The 23,867-nt window shown below is 43.7% G+C and overlaps 2 protein-coding genes across 2 annotated transcripts; both read right to left on the bottom strand.

The window, feature by feature from the left end:
* On the bottom strand, nt 1-14,374 carry LOC133368993 (C-signal-like). The gene is made up of 6 exons (XM_061593757.1): nt 14,183-14,374; nt 12,157-12,208; nt 6,424-6,611; nt 5,878-6,036; nt 3,692-3,802; nt 1-1,579 (listed from the first exon to the last, which is right to left on the bottom strand). The coding sequence occupies exons 1-6, from the start codon at nt 14,327-14,329 to the stop codon at nt 1,460-1,462; spliced, it is 777 nt and encodes a 258-aa protein (XP_061449741.1). The 5' UTR covers nt 14,330-14,374; the 3' UTR covers nt 1-1,459.
* A 7,241-nt stretch (nt 14,375-21,615) lies between these two features.
* LOC133368961 (C-signal-like) lies at nt 21,616-23,191 on the bottom strand. The gene is made up of 3 exons (XM_061593679.1): nt 23,144-23,191; nt 22,469-22,579; nt 21,616-21,922 (listed from the first exon to the last, which is right to left on the bottom strand). The coding sequence occupies exons 1-3, from the start codon at nt 23,144-23,146 to the stop codon at nt 21,803-21,805; spliced, it is 234 nt and encodes a 77-aa protein (XP_061449663.1). The 5' UTR covers nt 23,147-23,191; the 3' UTR covers nt 21,616-21,802.
* Nucleotides 23,192-23,867: the final 676 nt, after the last annotated feature.

The raw sequence follows: 23,867 nt of genomic DNA, 5'->3' as shown, positions 1-23,867 counted from the left end.
AGTTTTATTTTCCTTACCATCATTCACAAGAAATGTAATATTTCTCCCTTTTTATTATTATTGTTTTCATTAGAACACAAGTTTAAAAGCAAAAGGATTAAAAAAGTTATTTGCTTACACAAACTCTGAAGGCCAGAATGAATTACTCAGTGGCTAAAGACATTGCTGAAATCACATATGGAGCGGGGAAAGAACCCTTTTGGGGGGCAAAACGGTGAGATTAGAAGAGACAGTTTCATATTCATGACTCAATCTGAGCAGTGCCACAGAATTTAGACTGGACAGCCAAGAAAGTTGCTGCTGTGTTACAACTGTGATTATTTTTTTTTAATTATGCTTGCCAAAATAATTGGTTTTTAATAAGGAAGGTATTGTGTTCTTGATATTCTGCTTCTGCCACTAGTTCTGGTACAGAATGAATTTATCTGTTTAATGATATTATACTGGGCTGACTATTATTTAGTTAGTTAGATGAGAGCCAGTGTGGTGTACTGCAGCATTTCCCAGCTTTGGGATCCCCAGATGTTGCTGGACTACAGTTCCAATAATTCCTGACCATTGGTCATGCTGGCTAGGGCTGATGACAGTTGTAGTCGAGCAACATCTGGGAACCCAAATGTTAGGAAAGGCTGGTGTGGTGGTTAGAGTGCTGGACTGGGACCTGGGAGACCAAGGTTCAATTCCCTGCTCAGCCATGAAGCTCACTGGTTGACTTTGGGCCAATCACTAGCTTTGTTTGCACACCACCTTGAGCTCCTTGGAGAAAAGATGGGATAGAAATGTAATTATGATTGCTGTGTTTGTTGCTGTTTTGTTCCTTCTGACTCCCACCGTTGTCAGGCCGTCATTCTGATTTTTATTATATGTTTTGCTTTTATTTTCTGTGTTTCTAGCATGTCTTGTGCTTTGTGAAGGCCTGCCCCTAAAAGACAGCATCACAATACCTCCAATAAAAAATAAAAGGCTGCTGAGCAAAGTTAACGAGATACATTCTAGGCCGGCCCCACCACTAGAAAGAGTGAGGCAGTCACCTACGGTGGCAGACTCTTGAGGTGGGGTGGTGATGGCAGCCCTCTTGCCATTTGCCCTGGTCCCCTAAACTTCCCTGCCTGCACCCCCTAAGCTAGTCTGTTGCCCTCAGGTGTGTCAGAGCTAGACATGAAAGAAATTATTTCCCCCCGCATTTTTCACTATCTAAACTATCAGAATGGGGGTCCTTCCCATGCAGCAAAAAAGGCCTTGGCCCAACCCTGGATGTATCAAAGTAGTTGTCTTCTGCAATTGTGTGATTTATGATTATTGCATTTTTCCTGCCAGAAAAAGAGAGAGAGAGAGAGAGAGGCACATATGGGCTTTTTTGCCTCTGGTGCCAAGATCACTAGACCAGCCTCAGGGATTGTGCACCCTGAGAGGGGGCACCTTTTGCTGCTCCAGCTCAGATGGCAAAAATATCATGGGCTCACCAAGGAAGGGCCTTCCCTTCCCAGTTCACAAAGGTACCACTGTCTTTCTCTGAGAGACGGAAAAGGGTGTTCAGGATCTCTCGCACACTCACATCCAGTGCCAGTGGGGCCTGTCCCTAGAAAGAAAGGAATAGGTGACTGACGCAAGAACGCTTTAATTCACTTCAATTGCTCAAACCTAAACGTTCCAATATGCACTTGAAACCTTCCTGCCAAGTAGTGATAGTCCTGAGACACCCTTTGACTTTCACCTCTGTCAACAGCTATCAGCCACAACAGTGAACAAAAGAACATCCGAGTCTGTTGGGAGTAAAGCACCAGCGCATGTTTAACATCTACATGAAGCCCTTGGGAGCAGTCATCGGGAGATTTGGAGCGAGGTGTCAGCAGTATGTTGATGATACTCAGCTCTATTTCTCTGTAACATCTGAATCAGGAGAGCTCGTGCAAGCCTTGGACTGTTGCCTGGACTCAGTGGTGGGCTGGATGAGAGCCAATAAATTGAGTCTGAATCCTAGTAAGACAGAGGTGCTTTGGATAATTGGTCAGTGCCTGCTTTGGATGGGGTCGTACTACCTCTGAAAGTGCAGGTTCGTAGCCTCAGGGTGCTCCTGGATCCATCCTAGTCACTAGAGGCCCAGGTGACCTCAGTGGCTAGGAGGGCCTTTTACCAGCTTGGCTGGTAAGACAGCAGTGGCCATTTCTGGACTGGGATAGCCTGACCACTGTTGTCCTTGCACTGGTAACCTCCAGGCTAGATTACTGTAATGTGCTCTATGTGGGGTTGCCCTTGAGGTTGGTCCAGAAGCTGCAGCTGGTGCAAAATGCGGTGGTGCAACTGCTCACTGGGGCAGGGTATCATCAACATGTCACCCCAGTGCTGAAAGAATTGCACTGGCTGCCCATTAGCAACCGGGCCAGATTCAAGATGTTGGTTTTGGTGTACAAAACGCTATACAGCTTGCGACCAGGATACATGAAAGACCATCTTACCCGTTATATACTCAGTCGATCACTGTGCTCTGCAGGTGAGGGTCTCCTGCAGATACCATCATATCAGGAGGTCCGTTCCACACAACATAGGAAGTAGACCTTTAGTGTTGTGGCACCTGCCCCTTGGAATTCCCTCCCCTTAAATATTAAACAGGCACCATCTCTGTTATCTTTTCCATGCCTACTGAATATCTTCCTCTTTCAACAAATATATTAAGTAAAGACCTTATCCCAGTCTACATATGTGTTGGAATTGCTTTTTTAAATGTTTTTAAAGCTTTTTTTAAAAGATGTTTTGTTTTAATACATTTTTAAAGATGTTTTGTTTTAATATATTTTAAAGTCTGTTTTTAAGATGTTTTAGAGTGCTTTTGGTGTTTAGTTTGTCACCAGGGGATCCTGAGAGGAAGGGGGGGATATAAATTTAATCAATCAATCAACAAAATGTTACAAGCAACCTAAACCACTGGGGGCAATAGTCAGAAAGGCAATCTATTCTTCCCTCTGCTGATTCGTCCTCTAAAATGTGTATTGTTTTTTGCACCCTTTGCTCTTCCCTTTCCTCCCTTTTCCTGTGTTTGTACTCAGTTACTTAGTAATGGTTCCTGGGTGAAAGCTACATGGCTGCTTCAGCATGTGTAACTTTACTCTTTGTAGTAATAAACCTTACCTTTCTTTATTCTTTCAACTATTAGTCTTGACAGACCAATTACAATATTTCTGCACTCATCTGCAATGCATATATTCCAAAAACTCTAACACTGTCCAGACAATGTACCTCTGGGAACAAATAACAGAGAATGGTCATCATGACCTTCATATACTGCTTTTTAAGCTTACCTTGAGCATCTTTTTGCAAGAGTTGGGGATCCAGAAAGAATACAGCAGAGAGTTGAGATTTTGGTTTAATCCCACCTAATATCCTGTTGGATTATAGCTAGCATGTTCACCGCCCAGAGAGCTATTGCTAGTCGGGCGGTATATAAATTTAATAAATAAATAAATAAATAAAAGCATGTGAGACTGTATTTCCTTGCTAGATTGGACCATCAGATCAATGGTTTTTGTTATCTTTTCAAAATTATTTCTAGAAAGGGTATTTTAAATTTTTGAAATTTTGAAAAGTTAATTAACATAATAATGTGTTAATTATTATGCATCCTGACCAGTGTAAACCAAATTATTTAAATAATTTTATGTATGGAGTTCAAATTTTGCCACAGCAAATCACTTACCACTATATTTCCCATGTCTGTCTGCACCCACCCAGGATGCAATGCAATGCACAGGATCTCATCTTTGGCAAATCCCAGGGACTGGCACTTGGTGAGCATATTTAGAGCAGCCTAGGAGGAAGACATAACAAAAGAAGGGAGGAGACTGATGCCACAAGGGATGGGGGGAGGAATTCATCAAGGTTGTACTTTAATGTGAACACTTCCTGAACTGATATTCAGTATGTAAAGGAGCAATCCTCTAAACTTTGCACTTTTTGTGAGGCAGTTCTCCATCCAAAAAAATGAGTACAAAATGCAACCTTTTGGTTCTCTCCGTTTCTCATTTCTCTAGTCTTAAATTCATTTCTCCACATTTATGCCGCAGATTTTTTAAAAATCCTCATGAAAATTCTTCAGCATGTTAGTGTAAATTTCTCCTAATAAATACACTTTTGTATGCAGTTTTGACTAATGTACACATTTTTGCAAGCAATTTCTCCTAATATAATGCATCTCTGCATGTTATCTTCACCAATTTATCCATTCTTATGCACATTTCCCCCTAATATAAGCAATTTTGTCAACATTGCTTGGTTGGAGAACTGCATTGCAAAATCTGGATAAGTGTGAATTTCAAAGGATGGCTGTGTTTATTGTTTTGCAAAGTGCAAATTAGATAAAGTCAGCTTTAAATGCAAACTGAACTGCATTTCTCCCTCACCACTAGTGCTGGGTGAACCTGAGCACAAGTGGCACTGGGAGTAGCTCTGGTCAGGAATGGAGGCTGAGGTCGGTTATCATTTCCCTTCCTTATGGAGTAAAAATGGAAGAACTGAATATTGTTGTTACAAGAGCTGAGCTATTAGTTTTGCTGAATGCTTGAAACTGATCCTGAGGTTTTAAACAACTGCTGCCCAGTAGCTAGCGTGGCAATTGAATTGTGGGGTCCCACAGGGTTCCATCTTGCCCTCAATGTTATTTAACATTTATATAAAGCCACTGGGTGGAGTCATTGGAAGCATGGGGCTTGGCATCATAAGTATGGGCATTTCATGTCCCCATCTGGGGCTTGAAACAAAACTGCAATAGAACCAGATGATCAGGTTCATCTAGTTGTTTGGCAACTATCCTCTCAAGCATCTTGCTGCCCCAAAACCAACAGATTGGAGACCAGGCGAAAATTAATAAGGTTACTGCGGTCAACATTTTTTCCCCCAGGAAGGGTCTGTCCAATGCTTTCTTCAAGGTGGAAGGAACATTGACAGCTAATCTTAATACTCTGGATAATGATGCAATGACCTCTAAACACTCTGCTATGACTGGCTTTTACTAGCCAAAATGGGCAAGAATCAAGAATACACTGTGAGATGGACTTTTCAAAGAACCTTGTCAACACCCCTTGTGTGACATTACATGAAAGCCATGTTCAAATTTTATATTTTGTGGGTTGCATGTTGTAGCAAAGCAAATCATTCTTCCTTTGTAAGAGGCAACTTCTTCTATATGCCATAGAAAGATAGAACATACACAAAGTGGGGCCTTCCAGCCCTACCCCCCTCCAAAAGGGTCTAGAAGGATGTCATGGTTGCTATTAACAAAAATCACAGATTCAAACGAGGGCAACCAAAGTAGTTCCATGTCCAAAATGGGCCTAAAATGGATCCAAATAATTAGGTTTATCCAAAAGTCTGTGAGATTGTGCAACTACTACATTCTTGAGAAGCTTGATCAAAAAAGGCAAATAGAGATTGACCCATAGGTATTAAGGTCATTTACCTGATCAGCACCTCCTTCAAGGTAGAAAAAACATGCCCCTCAGATAATGCTGCATTGACCATTAAACCAGTGTCCTTCACCTTGGGTCCCCAAATGTTGTTGCACTACAACTCCCATTACCCGTAACCAACTTAGCCAACGCTCAGAGATGATGGGAGTTGTATTATTTTTTTATTGTATTGTATTGTATATTGTAGTCTTACAACATCTGGGGACCCAAGGTTGAAGAATACTGCACTGCGCTGACTTCTCTCCTAGTGCCAAATTTTACTTACCAAGATGGGCAAGGGTCAGAGAGATGTTGTGGGATGCAGTTTCTGAGAGCCTTATCAGAATCCTCAGATGAAATAAACTGAAAACTGAGCTTTATATGTAAATGCTATTAAACAGCCAGCTCTTTACCCTTTGCGGCACTGGTGTGTCCGTACCTTGCTGCACCGGTAAGAGACCTCCTGTGCCACATGCCACATTAAGATATTTGTGATGGATCCACCTTCACTGGATACGTTGACAATGGCAGCTTTGCTGCAGCTCATCCCTTTCTGAGGACTTTCCTGGGATGCCTTCCTCAGCAAGGGCAGGAATGCCTGGAGAAGGAGAGGAAAGAATTAAATAAGGATGCACACTCTGTGGGGAGTACGGAGCATTCTTTCACCAATGCAAAGTTCAAAGTGTGGGGACAAACATGAATGCAGCAATTATTTGCCAGTGGCATGTCAGAGTTCTCTTGTAGCTTATGCAGATGGCAGCTACAACTCCAGGTATAACCTTCCCTCCATAACCACAAAGATTGCGCTGTTAAATTTGGTCTCTCATGGAGCTGTTAAAAGTTTGGTTCCATATCTTTTCTCCATGAAAAAGGCACTCAGTACAGTACCCAGGAAGCAATGACATTGGGCCACCTACTTCCCAAACAATAGGGGTTCTGCAATATGGCGAGAAGTGTCTGGGACGAAGGAACAAGATAGCCTTACCTGGCTCACCATCATGGGACCAATCACATTGGTTGTGTACACCTTGGACATGTCTTCCGGTATCTCAGATTCCAAAGTACTTTTCTTTAGAATCCCAGCATTATTTATCAGAAGATTCAGCCCAGCTTTCTTCAGCTCTTCAGTGACTCTGGCTGCAGCAGACTTGACACTAGATGGCTTAGAAGTATCTACAGCAGCAAAAAGAAGATTTTAATAAATCCCATTTTCTTGACTTCTTGTCACAAATCAACATCTTATGAGCCTTTTTCTGGTTCATTTAGAAGAAAGAACCTTCAAAAGATTATTTAGAAGGAAAAATTGGGATACAATTTGTACTGAATATTGTTCCAGTTCCACCGACTGGGATTCAATTACCAAATTGTCACAAACTGGGGGGAAATGGATATTAAATATAAGAATCCCATGTTGGAAAATATTTAAGAACCATATCTGAATGCAAAGATATTAAACAAAATAAACTACCACTGGGCAACCTCAACTTTTAGGGTAAACAGTGTGAACTGAATTAGCAGAAAACCCAGTAGAAAACTAGTAGTTCTGAAACAGTGGTCCCTAGTGGCTCCATGTCAGTGGGGCAGTGGAATCTGCTTCGGGTTTTAGTCTGAACTTTCAGGGATCTGTCCAAGGTGCTAACATAGGTTTAATACACTTAAATTTGCCCTTTGCTCTTTTCCTTAATGACTTACACATTTAGGTGAAGTATCTTTTGGATGAGCTTTCAGGGCATAATCTACACTGGGTGTTTTATCTTGATCTTACCTCCCGATAAGACAAAACCTATTTTGTAAGTTAATTAACTTACTTTTAATTTCCTGTTGTTTCCTATCTGAAAGAACAGCAAAGGAAGATATTCATTCCTCTTCTGTTGGTTCTATCCAGTCCTGAGCACCCAAACGTCAAATTCTCCAGAGCTGACGGCCATACAGAACTTTAAGGAAATGTGTGCATGAAATCAATTCGTTCTGAGTTGCTGCTCTTTCACCACTAGGAATCGTCAGAAGTTCATCCCATCACCATGATTATCAGTAGGAGTTTGAGATCTGGACAAAATACCATTACACTCTGCCTTCCCTTTTTTAAAGAGAAGAACTTACTTCTTCATCTTCAACATACCCATTTAAAAACTAAATAACTTTTCTTTTCCATCAAAGAGGGAATATTTTTATTTCCCAAAGTTAAAAGCATCCTTAATGGTGACTCCTTACCTATTAACCTCCTAGTTGTCTTTAAATTAGTAAAAGCCAAAAATGAGTCTACAACATTTTTAAATGGTGTTTAACCCTGCTCATTTGGGCAATGATCTCTGGAAAGGGGAAAGATTGTGCATTGCACAACATGCTCTTAATACCAGCTTACTAATTTGCAGAGCATTTTTTTATTTCTGGTCAGTTTGTTGTTATTATTATTATTACTGGACTTCTGTCTCCCGCTGTTCACTAACATTCAGAATCAAGAATAAGCTGGTCAGCAAATTCAAAAGTCTTTCTAGTGACATAATAAAAGCAACAACAACAACAACAATTTATTATTATTGTTTAATTTTATATCCCAGTCTTCCTCCAAAATTGGACACAGGGTGGCAAACAAGAAGTGATAAAACAAAACAAAAAGAGCTTACATTAAAAACCATTCCAATACAGATGCAAACTAGGAAAGATTTCTACTTAAAAGGTTTGTTGGGAGAGGAAGGTCTTTAGTAGATACCAGAAAGGCAGCATGGATGGTGCCTGTCAAATATTGAAGGGGACGGAATTCCAAAAAGTAGGTGTCACAACACTAAAGGCCTGATTCCTATATTGTGCGGAATGGAGCTCCTGATAAGATGGTATCTGTAGGAAACTCTCACCTGCAGAATTTAATGATTAAATGGGTATAAAAATGGTGAGACCATTTTTCAGGTATCCTGGTCCCAAGTTATATAGGAGTTTACACACCAACACCAGCACCTTGAACTTAGCCCGGTAGCAAACTGGTAGTTAGTGCCATTCTTTCAATAGCAGGGCAACATCTTGGCAATATGTGGGCAGTTATGCCACCGCATTTTGCACCAATTGCAGAGCCAGTGTGGTGTAGTGGTTAAGGTGTTGGACTGCAACCTGGGAGACCAGAATTCGAATCCCCACACAGCCATGAAGCTCACTGGGTGACCTTGGACCAGTCACTGCCTCTCAACCTCAGAGGAAGGCAATGGTAAACCACCTCTGAATACCACTTACCATGAAACCGCTATTCATAGCGTCGCCATAAGTCGGAGTCAACTTGAAGGCAGTCCATTTCCATTTTGCAGCTTCCAGACTGACCTCAAGGACAGCCCCACAGGGAATGTGTTATAATAATCTAACTGGGAGTTACCAGTGCATGGACAACAGTGGTCAGGCTATCCTAGCCCAGAAAAATCAGAAGCTGATAAAAGGCACTCCTAGCCACTGAGGTCACCTGAACTTCTAGCAAAAGGTGGATCCTGGAGCACCCCCAGACTACAAAACTGTTTTTTTCAGGGGAAGTATGACCCCATTCAAAGCAGGCAACTGACCAATTATCTGGACTTGGGAACCGCCCACTAGTGATGGGCGAGAAATTTGATTCAGTTTGCATTTCAAGCCAAATCCCTCAAATTCACACTTTCCAAAGCAATGTGAGAAGTGAAACACAGCCATTATTCAAAATTCACACTTATTTTAATTTTGCAATGCAGTTCTTCAACCAACTACTGTTTACAAAAATGCTTATGTTAGGGGAAAGTGTAGATAAAAATGAATATAGGAGTAAAATAACATGCAAAATGCATTGTATGGCAAGAAATGGCTTGCAAAATGTGTACATTTGTCAAAACTGCCTACAAAAATGTGTCCGTTAGGAGAAACGTGCACTAAAACGCTGGCAAATTTTCATGAGGAATTTTCTAAAAAAGGAAATTGCTCTAGAAATGCAAAGAACTACATTTAAGAGTGGAAAAATGAGAAACTGAGAGAACTGAAATTGACAGCTCTTTCCATCTCTACCACCAACCCACTGTGCCTCCGTCTTGCCAGGATCCAGAGTCAGTTTGTTGGCCTCCATCCAGCCCACCACCAAGACAAGGCCCTAGTCCAACCTACTGTTTGTAATATTGCAGCACCATCTTTATTAGAACACTTCAGTCATTTTGTTTTTAGAGGAAGGAGGAAAACAGTAAAAGAAACCTGATGATTAAAAATGGAAATGGGCTACCTTCAAGTCAATCCCAACTTATGCCAATGCTATGAATAGGGTTTTCATGGTAAGCGGTATTCAGAGGGGGTTTACCATTGCCTTCCTCTGAGGAGGAGAGGCAGTGACTGCCCCAAGGTCACCCAGTGAGCTTCATGGCTGTGTGGGGATTTGAACCCTGGTCTCCCAGGTCGTAGTCCAATACTCTAACCACTACACCACACCAGCTCTCAGGAGCCTGTGTAGGGAACATTAAATCTAGCCTACCTGCTTCTGGCAAGAAGGATTTAAATGCCGAAGAGAACCCAAAGCTATCGCAGTTAAAGTGGAACAGAACCAGAAGAAAACTGCTGTGTGGATAGACTCACACACACACACACGGTCTCTGGAGGCTAAATGTGGCCAGAAATGTTTTAATTCTAAGAATTCTGAAATGACGGCCAAGTATGGGACTAGGGCCACATTCACACTATAGATTTACAGCACTATTATTCCACTTTAAGCAGTGATGCTTGTTAAGGGTGCCAAAAGTTGCTAGGAGGCCCCTGTTCCCTATTCACAAGGTGCATCCCCAAGAAGCATGCTGAAGTGTTGCCTCTGCTGCTATAAACTTTTATAGTGGAGTAAATTCAAAAAGGTACGTATCTTACAGTCCCAGGGCCAGTCAGAGGAAGGATCCTGTGTAATTGGACCCATGTGAGAAAACAGAAGCCACTGGAATCCTGGCCAACATAGAATAAATACAATGCATGGTTTCCCAATGGCAAGAATCCCAAAAAGCTCAGTTTCCTGGCAGCCGCGTGAAGGGTTGGAAGCAAACAAAGTCTGCTGTCACTTGCCAGAGACCCGGGACTCTTTGATTTAATATCAAGAAAACACATTTTCATAAAGTATTGCAACACCTACAAATTACTTATAAGTTCAGAGATGTGGTTTTTGCACAAGGTATCTAGATGTGGAATAGTGTGCTGTATAAAATGAAAATTATCTCGGCAGTCATTAACCAAAATGGGGACAATAGCATACTTGAAAGATCGTCTTACCCCTTATATACCCAGTTGGTCACTGTGCTCTGCAGATGAGGGCCTCCTGCAGAAAACATCTCATCTGGAGATCCATTCCACGCAACACAGGAAGTGGACCTTAGTGTTGTGGCACCTACCCTTTGGAATTCTCTCCCCTTAAATAATAGACAGGTGCCGTCTCTCTTATCTTTTCAGTGCCTATTGAAGCGACCTTCCTTTTTCAACAAGCCTTTTAAGTAGAGACCTTATCCCAGTCTGCACCTGTGTTGGAATTGTTTTTAAATATATATTTAAACTTTTTTAAAAAATGAAAGATGTTGCTGGCTGTGTTTCAGTTCTCATGTTGCTTCAGAAAGTGCAGATTGGATAAATTTGGCTTTAAATGCAAACTGAACTGAATTTCTTGCTCATCCCTAACTGAAGGTGCCATATTGCTTAGTCCTGGTAAGTGAGGGTTAAGCGGTTACTACTTTAAGAATGACCCAGATGCGAGAATGACGGTGTGGTGTACAGTATTACCCCAGGTGATGGATGGGAAGGGGAGGGGGAAGAGGAGTTGGAAATAGCCAAGGTGAAAGGCAGATTGCCAAAACAGTTCTGTTGGGTTTTTGACAACTCCTGTTACTGCCAGGCTGATTGCTAGTGATGCTTTGTACAGCTGGTTTTTAATATCTATGCAGAGAGTTTGATTTGATTTTTCTTTTTATGAAAAGCTATTATGAGTTGTTATCAAGTTATTATCAAGATATTATCGAATGCTTGATATTATGTTAGAAATGTATTGTTACTGGAATGCTTGTTTGTTATTGTTAATGTATGGCTACTGTTACTGATTGTTTAGCTCATATACTGTGAGCCACCTCCAAACACAATTTCCTTTGTGGGAAGACAGCATATAAATTAAAGTCTAACCTAATCTACTGAACACTGGTGATTCCTTGCCCCCTTTGTTCATATAAGCATGAAAAAGCACTTCACATGAGCTTGCGCTGGATCCCTTTGGGGATTCAGTTAATCACTTACATAATATATATGTTACAGTAATTAACAAAATAGAGATTTTATTTATGCAGCAAACTTTTTGGCTTCTGCCTTCATCAGCTGCTCTGATGAAAATGATTGAACACTGTTGACAAAGTGGCAGCTATAGAGTTTTGAGGACTGAATGTTCAGAAGGGCTTCAGCTGCTGAAGCGAAATGATGTAGGTAATATCGTCCAGGTTGAGGCCATGTAGTATTAGTGGGTCCAAGTCTGTACATCTAGAAGTTTTCTCTCTCTCTGCTTAAGTTCTGGATGTACACACTGTACCAAATCCAAAAATTATCCAAAGACTATTTGACTGTTTAAATTCTAACTGAGCCCCACAAATGGGAAACAACACACATTTAATCTGGAGAAAAGCAGACTTGTGAAAAGCAGACTTGTGAAGTGACCTTGAATGTCTTGTTTGTATCAATGTGGGAAAAGGGAATTTGAAGGGGAGGTGACAACACATACCCAGTGGGATGATCTCCACTCCCTGATGCTTTGCAGCCAAATTCTTCAAGTCCTGAAAGATACACAGACCACAGTTAGGACTGAACATCGAGTCCTGAAGTGGAGATTATTTGAAATGAGATAGGAAAGGAAGACAGGAGATTAAGTCACTCCTGGTTTTGATTTTCAGCATAGGAGGTATTTGTTGTATTAGTGTGGATTTGCAAAAGGGTCCTGCAAAAAGTACATAAGAAAGAACCCAAATTTTGTGAAGAGCTCTGTTCTAAGTGGGCAGTCCTAGCAGAGCGTACAAGGTCATGTAACTATATTTAATACAAGAAAACATCTGTGGGAAAGATTCTGCAAGACTCCCAACCACACATTCACTTGTCCTATCCTTACAGTCGGTAACCCAGATGAAAATCAATGTGAGTCCTGCCTGAACACTCTGAAGTCAGCCACAAATTAGGAACTGTGCTTTTCTTTAGTAGGTTTAATAGAAGTTTTACGTTCAGAGAGCTTTATGAATCAGCTTACAGGTTATACAGAATTCAGCAGCATTACTAGGACAGACTAAACATGACTATACTGCGGTAAGACGTTGACACAGCAGCTAGACATGCCCCTTCGCCCGGCTTAAGTAAGGATGGGCGGGCACCCTACATGTGTGAACTGAGTGTCACTGTTGGGAACGCGTGTGCCCCCGAGCACTCCTCCTCAGAGGGGCCGTGGGGGTGCACTGAACTTGTCAGCGCATGCCTCCATGTGAGATGCAAGGACAGCTGCTCTACATCAGTGGGACCCTCCCCATTGGAGGGAGGGGGGCTGTGCTGACGTGGCAGGGAAGAGGAGGATCATCGGGCAGAGTGGCAACTGCCTGACAGGGTCAAGCCTCCTTGTGGGTAGGGTTGCCAAGTTCAGGGCCTGAGAATGATTCTGTATCTTTAAGAGAAGAGAAAATTCAGCCAAGTGCAGGTGTTCTTGCAACATTGTAATGGGAAAAACCACAAGGTGGAATTCTCCCTTCCCCCTGCACAACTTTTAAAGATAAAGAAGACCTCTTGGAGTCTGGGCCTGGCAACCAAGAGGTCTTCTGTATATTTAAACCTAGTGGTTTCTCTTCTCTTAAAGATACAGAATCATTCTCAGGCTTTGAGCCTGGAAACGCTACTTGTGGGTAGCTGGAGCCATGGGGGGGAACTATCACTGTCCATGGTGAGAGAGTTCTCAGAGTCCTGCATGCCAGTCAGCCCATCATTGGAACTGGCATCCCATTCCAAGGCCTCCTCCTCTTCTTCCGCAGTCTCGCCAATCGACCCCCGTTCTGCTGGGCTCATGACAGTGTGTTATTCTTGAGGACATGTTCTCACCAACAGCTAATACAGATTTGTTACCTGTCTGACAAGCTGTAAGAATGGTTTCTCCAACTCTTCCGATAAAACTTCATGAGAACATACATTACAATCTTTATCATGTTGACCCAGAAGAAAGCCTCACCAAGGTTAATGTGATTATTTAGTAACATTCATCCTGTGTTATGTATTTCAGACTGTTTGATCCAAGTTATTGTAGTTTCCAGGACCTGATAAAGTAATAATTTCTCCCTTTAAATGCTCTTCAGATTAATGGGTGGAAGAAATTGACCTCTTTCCTATTAATTCCTCCCTAATTCTGCAAAGAATATGGCTGTTAAAGCACATAAGGCGATAACTAAACTATTACATTAGGGGTAAGTGTGCATAAAAAATATATTTAGGAAAATGGAAAAATGCATTATATTCAAGAAAATAGCTTACCAAAATGTGTACATTAGTCAAAGCTGCACATAAAAATATGTTACGATAAATTTGCACCAAAATGCTGTTCAATTTTCATTTTACAAAAAACCCTAACTGCTGCAAAATATGAAAGAACTGAATTTAAGACTGCAAAAATAAGAAACTGAGAGAACAAAAAATGGACAGATCCTTCCGTCCCTACCTGGGCACAAGCTCCTGGGCATCATCCTCATTTCCATACTCACCCCAATGTACACCTTGGGACTCACCTGGGCACGTGGTCCATCTGGGTCCCTGCAGGTGGCAAAGATCCTTTCTGGCCGGTTGCTTTTCTCCACCAGCTGCCTGACCAGCTCCAAGCCAATGCCCCGATTTGACCCAGTCACCAAGACACTGCGTGCATTCAGCAGTGCCATCTCTCTTGCCAGCCTGTGCCCAACTGACAAAGCCCTTTGCCAGCCCAGCCCCAGTGCTGAATCGAGCCCGTCACTCCTCCAGCCAGCTTGCGTAAGCCACTTGGCTCTTGTATCAGCTTGTGCTGCACTTGGCAACAGTCCAGTGCCATGTATGCACCCACAGCTAAAGAAATGGGAAACCAGCTGAGGTTTACTGCAGGGTCCCTGCAGTCACTAGCAGGAAGCTGGATGAACAGGGCCCGTTGCCCAACGGGTGAGGGAAACTAGCAGAGTGAGGCCAGCAGTAATTTAGAAGTCCTTAAAAACCAGAGCTTGGAAAAGTTACTTTTTTGAACTACAACTCCCATCAGCCCCAGCCAGCATAACCACTGGATTGGGCTGATGGGAGTTGTAGTTCAAAAAAGTAACTTTTCCAAGCTCTGTCCTAAAGCAGCTCTGTGGCATGCCAGGAAAGCTTATTTTAGCGCCCAGTTCCTCCCCCAAGAGTTGTGTCAAGTGCTTAGCTCCTGTCTCTGCTCAGATGATATGTCTGAGATAGTGGCCTGTCCAGATACAACATGGCAAAAGTAAAGGGGAACAGATTTGTTGGGGGCTCCCTTCATGCACTGCTTAGCAAAAGGCTGGAGAAGGTTGACTTCTTGTCTTGCTGGGGCAGGGGGCTTGACAGAAGAGAGAAAAACATATTTTATAGGGGAAGGGGAAGATTACCTGCAGGCCATTGATTTTTTTTTTTTTGTAAACACTTTATTTTGTTTTCTGCATGTATCAGTTTTTCATGTCACAACAAGATTTCTCATACATTACATTCGGATACCAAGTCAATCAAACACATGAACAAAATGTAACAACAAACAACCAGAGAAACTGAAGTTTCCAAGATACATGTCTGAGACCAAATTCAATGTAATGTCCATCTGGCGAGGAAATGATTCAACATGTCTGACCCTGCAATAATGTCAAGATCTATGCACGTCTCCAAATCTGCCAGGCCTCCACTGATGGACGATGGGCAGATGAGTTCACAGAGGTGTATTCAATAAATGCATGACAACAATATAGAAGGAGTCCGGTGTTTCTTGTCCTAGTCTTAGCATTAGATCATGAGTGATCTGCAGGCCATCGGTTTGCACTAACAGAAGTATTGTTTCCAAATCACGTGAAGTACTGGTTCCACTCGTTTTGGTACTGGTTAGGGCTCATCTTGAGTACTGAGTCCAGTTCTAGAGACCACACTTTGAGAAGGATGGAGACAAACTGGGACAGGTTCAGAGGAGGGCAACCCAGGAATGGCCACAGTGCCCACTTGATGTGCCTCCGTTCCGATTCACTCAGTATGTCTTCTCATGTAACCATCTGTACTCGTATTATTGCCATTTTAAGCCTACCCTTTCTCTAAAGAGTTTGTGGTTGTGATAATGATTCCTTCCCCCTCCCCTCAGAGGGAGATCAGTAACTGCCCCAAGGTGTCAAGAACCGAGGACCACTGCCCCATGTGGTGAGCCACGTAACTGAAGTCTCTTTGGAAAACCTTCCAGATATGGCCTGGCTGGCTCTACCCATTCAGGCTGGCACTGGCTCCTCCTGGGCAGGAACAGCAAGGAGATTAAAGCACTTCCATTTCCAGCAACAAAACCTACCAATTCTAGCATATTTTGCACTTCTGGCCTTGCTCCTGACTTGGTCCTACTTTCTGGTTTGTCCTCTGATCCTGATTGCTCTGCGGTCCTGACTCCTGGCTTGTTCTCCAGCTGTGCCTTCAGAATGCCCGTGCATCCTGGCTCCAGTTCCTGACTCTTTCCAGAACTCTGCCATTGGTCCAGCCCTAACACAAGCTTTATACTTGAGGGGTGATTTACATCTGGATCTCCTTGTCCTAAGTTCAACGCTTAGGCACACTGGCATTAGAAGGAAAGATACCAGTGACTCTACTCAGCTGCAGCACTGGGGGACTGGAGAAGACCTGCCCTGGGAGTGAGTACTTGAGCATCTGGGCCTTGCTTGCTCCTCCTCTGGGCTGCTGTCTCTCAAGACAGCTGAAGTCCCTGGTAAGTGCTGCAAGGACTGGGACTCCCTGCTCGACCCTGAATCCTGAGAGAGGCTGCAATCAATCTTGTAGCCTCTTGCATCAGCTCCTAGCTGGGTCAGGGGGCTTAAAAGCCTGGCTGCCCTTGGACGGTGGGTCTGCCGCCAGTGGGGTAGTCACCAAAGGGAGCCCCTTAGGGAGTCCTGAGGGCATGGGCACTACCACTTCTATTTTTTTCAAACTAGAGGAGATTGGTAGTGGGGAGGGCATATGGCTCATGTTTAGTTCTTGAGCAGGGTGAGAGCCTGTGCAGTGAACTGAATAATAGGAGAAAGTCGCCAGATGCCTTCAAGGTGAGAGTCTGTAACTGGCAGAAGACTGGCCCTTTCTGGGTGTGAGATGGTTGGGAATAGATGTGCCCTGTGTGAAAGATATTAAGTGGGTTTGACTGTTCCCAATTCTGTCAGAGACCTACTGGGATAATTGGTTCAGGTAGGTTTTGTTGGTGGACTTTTGTTGGGTCCATATCAGGTATTTAGGAGGAGTTTTAGTAAGGAGGGACATGGTGATGCCACCCCAGTTTCAGTGATCATGGGTAGAGGGAGGTATAGCCATGGGGAGGTAGTGAGCTACCATAGAAGTCAAATGCAAGGCTATCTATGCCTTGTTCCTTGCTACCACTCTTCCCATGGACGAGCTCCTCATTGCTCATCTGCTGTGCCCACTGGCCTGTGTGTGCTGTTTAATGCCAGATCAGTACACAATAAGCCCACACTCATCCATGATTTGATCATGGATGAGGGTGCCAATTTGGTGTGCATTACCGAGACCTGGGTGGGTGAACTGGGAGGAGTTGATGTGACCCAGCTTTGCCCACCTAGATACTCGTTGCAACACCAGCACAGCCTGCAGGGTGGGGGGGAGGGGTTGCTGTGGTCTACAGAACTTCCATCTTTATACCCAGAAAACGACTCTGTTTTGGAGCTGGCTGTGAGGGCCTGTACCTGGTGTTGGACCAAGGAAACAGTAAACTAGGGTTGCTGCTGTGCACCCTGCTGCCCAGCAGCTTCTTTGACTGAGCTGGCGGAGGCCATCTCAGCTGTGGTATTGGAGGAGCCCAGAACAATAGTCCTAGGTGATTTCAATGTCCATGATGAGGCTGCCTCTAGAGTCCTGGCTCGGGACTTCATGGCCTTCATGAAGACCATGGGGCTGTCTGAAGTTGTCACTGGCCTGACACACAGAACAGGGCATACCCTCGATTTGTTTTTGCTCCAGACAGAGGAAGGGGTAGTTTGGAGTTGGGGCGGTGGAGGTCAAAGCCAGACCACTTCCTGGTGAAGTTTAGACATACAGGTCTGATCCTTCCCTGGAGGGATGGTGGACAGATTAAGATTGTCGTCGTCGTCCCCCTCAGAGACATGGAATCCACTGGATTCCTGAATGCCCTGGAGGAGTTTCCAGTAGATAGAGCAGCTGACCCTGTTGAAGTCCTTGCAACAGCAAGGCGCATTGGGTTCTTGACACGATTGCCCCCGAGCACCCTCTCTGGCATTGTGGAGCCCAATTTGCACCTTGGTACACCAGTGAGCTAAGGGCAATGAAAGCTTGCTGAGGGGGTTTGACCAAGTGGATCCAGGGTGTGGTCAACACGTCTGTGGTTCCAGCTGCTCTGAAAGAGGCGGTGATCTGACTGCTCCTGAAAAAGCTCACCCTGGACTCATTGGTTTGTAACAACTACCACTGGTCGTAAATCCCCTCTTTTTAGGGAAGATGATTGTTGTGGTGCAGCAATTGCAGGTACTCTTGGATGAAACAGATTATCTTGACCCATTCCAATCTGGGTTCAGGCCTGATTATGGGAATGAATCAGTCTTGGTTGTCCTGTTGGATGACCTTTATCGGGAGAAGGACAGGGGGAGTGTTACCCTGTTATTCTTACTTGATCTCTCAGCAGCTTTTGATACCATTGACCATGGTATCCTTCTGAACTGACTTGTTGAGATGGGTACTGGAGGTACTGTTTTACAGTGGTTCCCATCCTACCTCCAGGGTCATTTTCAGATAATAGCATTGGGTGATTGTTTTTCTGTCCCCTGGCAGTTGTGTTGTGGGGTGCCGCAGGGCTCCAACTTGTCTCTGATGCTGTTTAACATCTATATGAAGCCCTTGGGGGTGGTCATCAGGAGACAAAGCCCTCTGAGGAGAGATGGAAAGAACTGAGCATATTTTGCCTTGAAAAGAGAAGACTGAGGGGAGATATGATAGCACTCATCAACTACTTGAAAGGTTGTCACAGAGGAGGTCCAGGATCTCTTCTTGATCATCCCAGAGTGCAGGACATGGAATAATGGGCTCTGTTACAGGAAGCCAGATTTTTGCTAGGCATCAGGAAAACCTCATAACTGTTGGAGTGGTACGACAGTGGAACCAATTACCTAGGGGGGTGTTGGGCTCTCCAATACTAGAAGCACTCAAGAGGCAGCCAGACAGCCACCTGTTGGGTATGCTTTAAGTTGGATTCCTGCATTCAGCAGGCCCCTTCCAATTCTACTATTCTATTATTCTAATTCATTAGACAGGCAAATCTACTTTATTGGAATTCAAAAGGAATAGCTTACAATATCAGGAAATTGCAAATCATCATAGTCTTTGTTAATTCCTAGAGTTCTTTCTGAGCATGCCCAGGCTTATTATTGATTCCATGTTAAATTTCTTAAATAAATTAAAAATCAGCCAGGCATTTTTAAAAAAACGTTTAAACTGCAGAAGATGAAGGTCAGAGTATGAGGCAAGGTCAGTAAAAGGTTACAGATACTTTGTGCACATGGCTGATTCGTACTTAATTTCAACAAAACATGACACCACTGACAAAGAAGTCCAACGGGGTCTGGATTTTTTTCACTCTCGTTTTACACTGTGAACTCTTGATTCTCTGAGTGTTTTGTGTATCGTCACGAAAACAGAAGGTTGTTAAGTAAGCATTTCTAAGTTCAAGACTATAGGTTTTTTAAGGTTTTGTTTTGAAATGAGCTTATGGGATAGCAGCAGAATGGTATGGGGGGTATTTTCAATTTAATATTGTGGAATGCAAAAAAATCCATGCTAGCTATAGTATACAGCCACTCTTGTGGCTGTATTAATAAGAAGATCCTGCTGAGTTAGGCCAATAACCCATCTAGTCCAGCATCCTGTTCTCACAGTGGTCAACCAGATGTCTATGGGAAGCCTCTAAGCAGGACCTGAGTGCAAGAACACTCTCCCCTCCTGCAGCTTCCAGAAACTGGTTTTCAGAAGCGTACTGCCTCTGACAATGGTGGCAGAGCACAGCCACAATGTCTAGTAGCCATGGCTAGCCTTATCCTCCATAAATTTGTCTAATCTTTTAAAGCCATCCAAGCTGGTAGCCATCACTGCTTACTTTCTGCCAAGTGCTTAATAATGTGTGCTATCCTTTCTTATCCTGTGCTATGCTGGAAGTGGTAGTCCAAAACATCTAGAGGCCATCAAGCTCACAAAGACTATGTTTGGTGATGCTTTTCCACTTTGCTAAAGGTACATTCACCTGAAGGACCTAACATGGTGATACAATTCTGTATTCTTGAAAATGAAAATGGACTGCCTTCAAGTTGATCCTGACTTCTGGAGACCCTATGAATAGGGTTTTCATGGTAAGCGGTATTCAGAGGAGGTTTACCATTGCCTCCCTCTGAGTCTAGTCCTCTCCAGCTGGCTAGCCCTGCTCAGCTTGCCACAGCTGAACAAGCCAGCCTTTCCTTGTCTGCAACTGCCAGATGGGGGGCAACTGGGCTCCTTGGGACTATGCAGCTTGCCCACGGCTAAACAGGTGGCAGGGCATGTAACCCCTGAGCCACTCACTGTGGGGGTGATCTTTAGCTGGCCCTTGACACCCAGGAGGCACGAGCGGGGATTTGAACCCATAGACTCTGGACTCCCAGCCAGGCTCTCCTCCCCACTGTGCTATAGCAGCTTAGGTCTGTATTCTTAGGGTAGTGCATATTTGCAGAAGTAGATTTCCCAGGCCTTTGGCATACTTTTGGAGTGAAAAGGGATCAGGCGTGGCTCCCTAGAGATATGAGGCGTCACTCTACCATAATTGTGAAAGGGATTGCAGAGAGGGTGGAGGGAGTGCAAGGCAGCCCCAAGACATTTTGCTGCCAGGGGAAAAGGATGAGATGGCACCTCCCCTATTCATTGCACAAAAGCCAACCAGAATGACAATTGACTCTATCTCAACACTGGCGATGAGACAGAGTTCTCCACCATGCACCAGGCTAAATTAGAGGTCACTGGGCAGGCTGCATGGCTCACATAGCTTTGTCCACTCTCTCCCTTCAGCACCTGCTGCCTCACTCTGCCTAATGGTAGGGCCAGCCCCAAGAAAAGAACTTACCAAAAAAAATCCTGCCTTATACCATGTCTGACCATTGATCCATCTAGCTCAGGGGTTCCTAAACTGTAGCACATGGACCACTAGTTGTCCATGAGCTTCATTCAGATGGTCCACCTAGTGTCTTTAAAAATATCATTATACATCATACAGCATCGAGCACAGTGCATCACATATGTGACAGCAGGCAGAACAATCATTAAGTGGTCTACCAAGACCCTCATAATTAAATTGTCAACCAAACCCCTCAGCAATTTACAAGTGGTCCATGGGGAAAAATGCTTGGGAACCACTGATCTAGCCAAATATTGTCTATACTGGGTGGCAGAGGCTCTACAGGTTTTCAGACAAGGGACATTCCTAGATCTATCTAAACCTGGGACCTTCTGCATGCAAAACAGATGGGGCCCTTCCACAAAAATCTCCATCAGATATTGCAAATATTTAGCCATGATCCTACAAATGCTTTTGCAGGAGTTGGAGGACTATCTCAATGACTGATTTAACCTTCCCCCACATACCAAAATCCCAACCAAAAAAAACCCCTCTCCAAGCTTTGGGGGCCAGGGAAAGGGGGGACTGCCCACCCACCCATCCAGCTACTGAATGTTATTTGAATTCTAGCTATTTGAAAGAAGGGTTGCTACTCCACTTGCTGCTTGAAGCAGAGCAGCATCCACCAGCTGTTGCTAAGTCACCCATGCCTGGAAGCATCCACAGTTTGTGTGCAATGAAGGTTAAGTAGCACCCTTGCTGCCAGTATCTTGAAAGTGTGAATACAGGAGTGATACATGACTTGCAGTGTCATCATCTCCACCACCACCACCTGCGCGCAAAAAAAAGACAAACAAATAAGGTTGCACAAGTCACAGAGTATTAGTCTCAGTACATAGCGCAGTTAGGAGGAAAGTAGGTTACAAGATTTTTTTCAGGAGATGTACTTTCTGAAAAGAAGAAGGCTTGGCTTCTTGGATGTTTATATTGCCCATGATGATGCAGGGTTCCTTCTGCAGTGCAGGCAAGCAAGTCGTTTGGTGTCTCACCAGGGAAGGACTTTGCCATCCAAGTTCACTAATGCACCATTTTCTTTCTCAGAGAGACGGGCAAGGGTGCTCAGGATCTCACGCACACTGAAGTCCACTGTCAGTGGGGGCTGTCCCTGGAAAGAGTAGAGCTTGGAAGTTACTTTTTTGAACTACAACTCCCATCAGCCCAATCCAGTGGCCATGCTGGCTGGGGATGATGGGAGTTATAGTTTTAAAAAGTAACTTTTCCAAGCTCTGGGAAAGAGAGTAGGCAAAGTGAGACAAGAGTAAAAAATCATGGGTTACATCAACTAAGACCACACTGGACAACATCCATGCGCAGTCAGTCAAAGACAACCAAGGGTTACGAAAAGCAGCCTACGAAAAGTAGGACTGAGTTTTTTGAAAATATGAACATAATTTTGTGCAATGTTTTTGTTTAAAAAAACTGGTGCCAGGAGATACCACAAACACTTGTAAGTGCTCACATGAAAAACAATTGCTTCATATAGGTGTCACAGGAGCAAAATAGATAAATTTGGTACCATGTTCAAGCTTAATTTATCTATCATTCCTCCTTGGGACATCTGCATTCTGACTCTTCCTTCAATGTAGGCTGAACAATTTAAATAAGTTGATGGTCTTTATGTAGAGTTGAGAATCTGCCATTAATCACCTACCAGTTTATTTCCCATGTCTGTCTGTAACCATCCAGGGTGCAATGCAATGCACAGGATCTTGTCTTTGGTGTAGCCCAGGGACTGGCACCGTGTGAGCATGTTCAGAGCAGCCTAGGAGGGACCAGGAAGAAGAATGATGCAAACCAGTCTCGCAAGATGGCAACAGGTCAAAACAGAGACCTCTGTAGTACTGTTATTTAATGTTCTCCCCACAAACAATTTATTCCATTTTTACTGAAAAGTGCAGAGTCCTGAAAAAAGCTTGCCCTGGCAGAAGTTTGAGTTCGATCGCTACCTAACAATCTGATCCGCAACAACAGCAAATAAGCGAATTAATAAAAGATTCAGTACCAAATCCAAACTGGGCTGAATTCTAGTACATCCCTAGGTGCTAGTACTGTTCTTTTTGTTGTGTTGCTAACATTTCGCTGTGATCTACTTTACAGAGTTGTGGTGAGGATAAAAAGACTACAAAACTGTTTGGCAAATTTAAAATGCTATTACATAAAGTAGGATGGTGCAGAGGATGATTCAGATGAGAACTTAGCGTGCAGGTCTTATATGCAGTATGGGAGGAGGGCTTCGGGTGAAAATGGTGAAGGGTGAGTCTCTAATAGCTGCTCCTGGCCTCTGCTGAATCCCTCTTAATCGTCACATTACATTCATCGTACTTACCATCTTCAGACAGATGGTTCTTTTTAAACATATTGCAGTACTTTGACTCTATTTTTGAAGGAAAAGCGATAGTGTGAGGTTTGGACTGATAAAAAGCCGGCTGGTTAGCCAAAGACCTTGAATTCCAGCAAACAGAACGGCTGTCTGGCTGAATGCCATAAATAATTACATTAAGGCATGTAAATAAGTCAGTATTTATTAATGGCACTGACAAGAAAAGGGAGGAAAGCCTTAAGGACCCCCCCCCTCCTTCGAAAGCCTGCCAGCAAGGAAGCCAAAGAGGAGGAGGAAGGATCAGGAAGTAGTTACTCCACTCCAACCGATGGCAGATAAAGCAAAAAATAGCCAGCAAAAAATCACAAACTATTTCCCTATCACGACCCATCAACAAAGCAAGACTAATGACCTGTCTCTAGCTGCCCTTACTTTGGACTGGTCTATCACTACTAAGGGTGTCTCGCAGGGAATTACGAGGGAATCTCCTGCCTTAAGTTTGGCTGAAGAAATAGCAATGGCCAAGTGCCAAAATGCAAGCAGTCCTACATCCTCCCAAGGAACCAGCGGAAAGGCAATTACAGCAGACACCCGAGAGTTTTCAGCCGACAACCCTGAGAAAGACCGTGCTGATTTAATACAGGCATCTTATGCAGATCTGGGAGTCATTCCATTAGATGCAACTGCATGGGGCTTTCACCAGCAAAGAATCCTGAAGTCGAGGAGAACC

The sequence above is a fragment of the Rhineura floridana genome, chromosome 13, assembly GCF_030035675.1.
Source record: "Rhineura floridana isolate rRhiFlo1 chromosome 13, rRhiFlo1.hap2, whole genome shotgun sequence".
In the NCBI taxonomy this organism is placed as follows: Eukaryota; Metazoa; Chordata; class Lepidosauria; order Squamata; family Rhineuridae; genus Rhineura; species Rhineura floridana.
The sequence above is the reverse complement of the archived record's forward strand: the minus strand, read 5'-3'. Positions and strand labels throughout refer to the sequence as shown.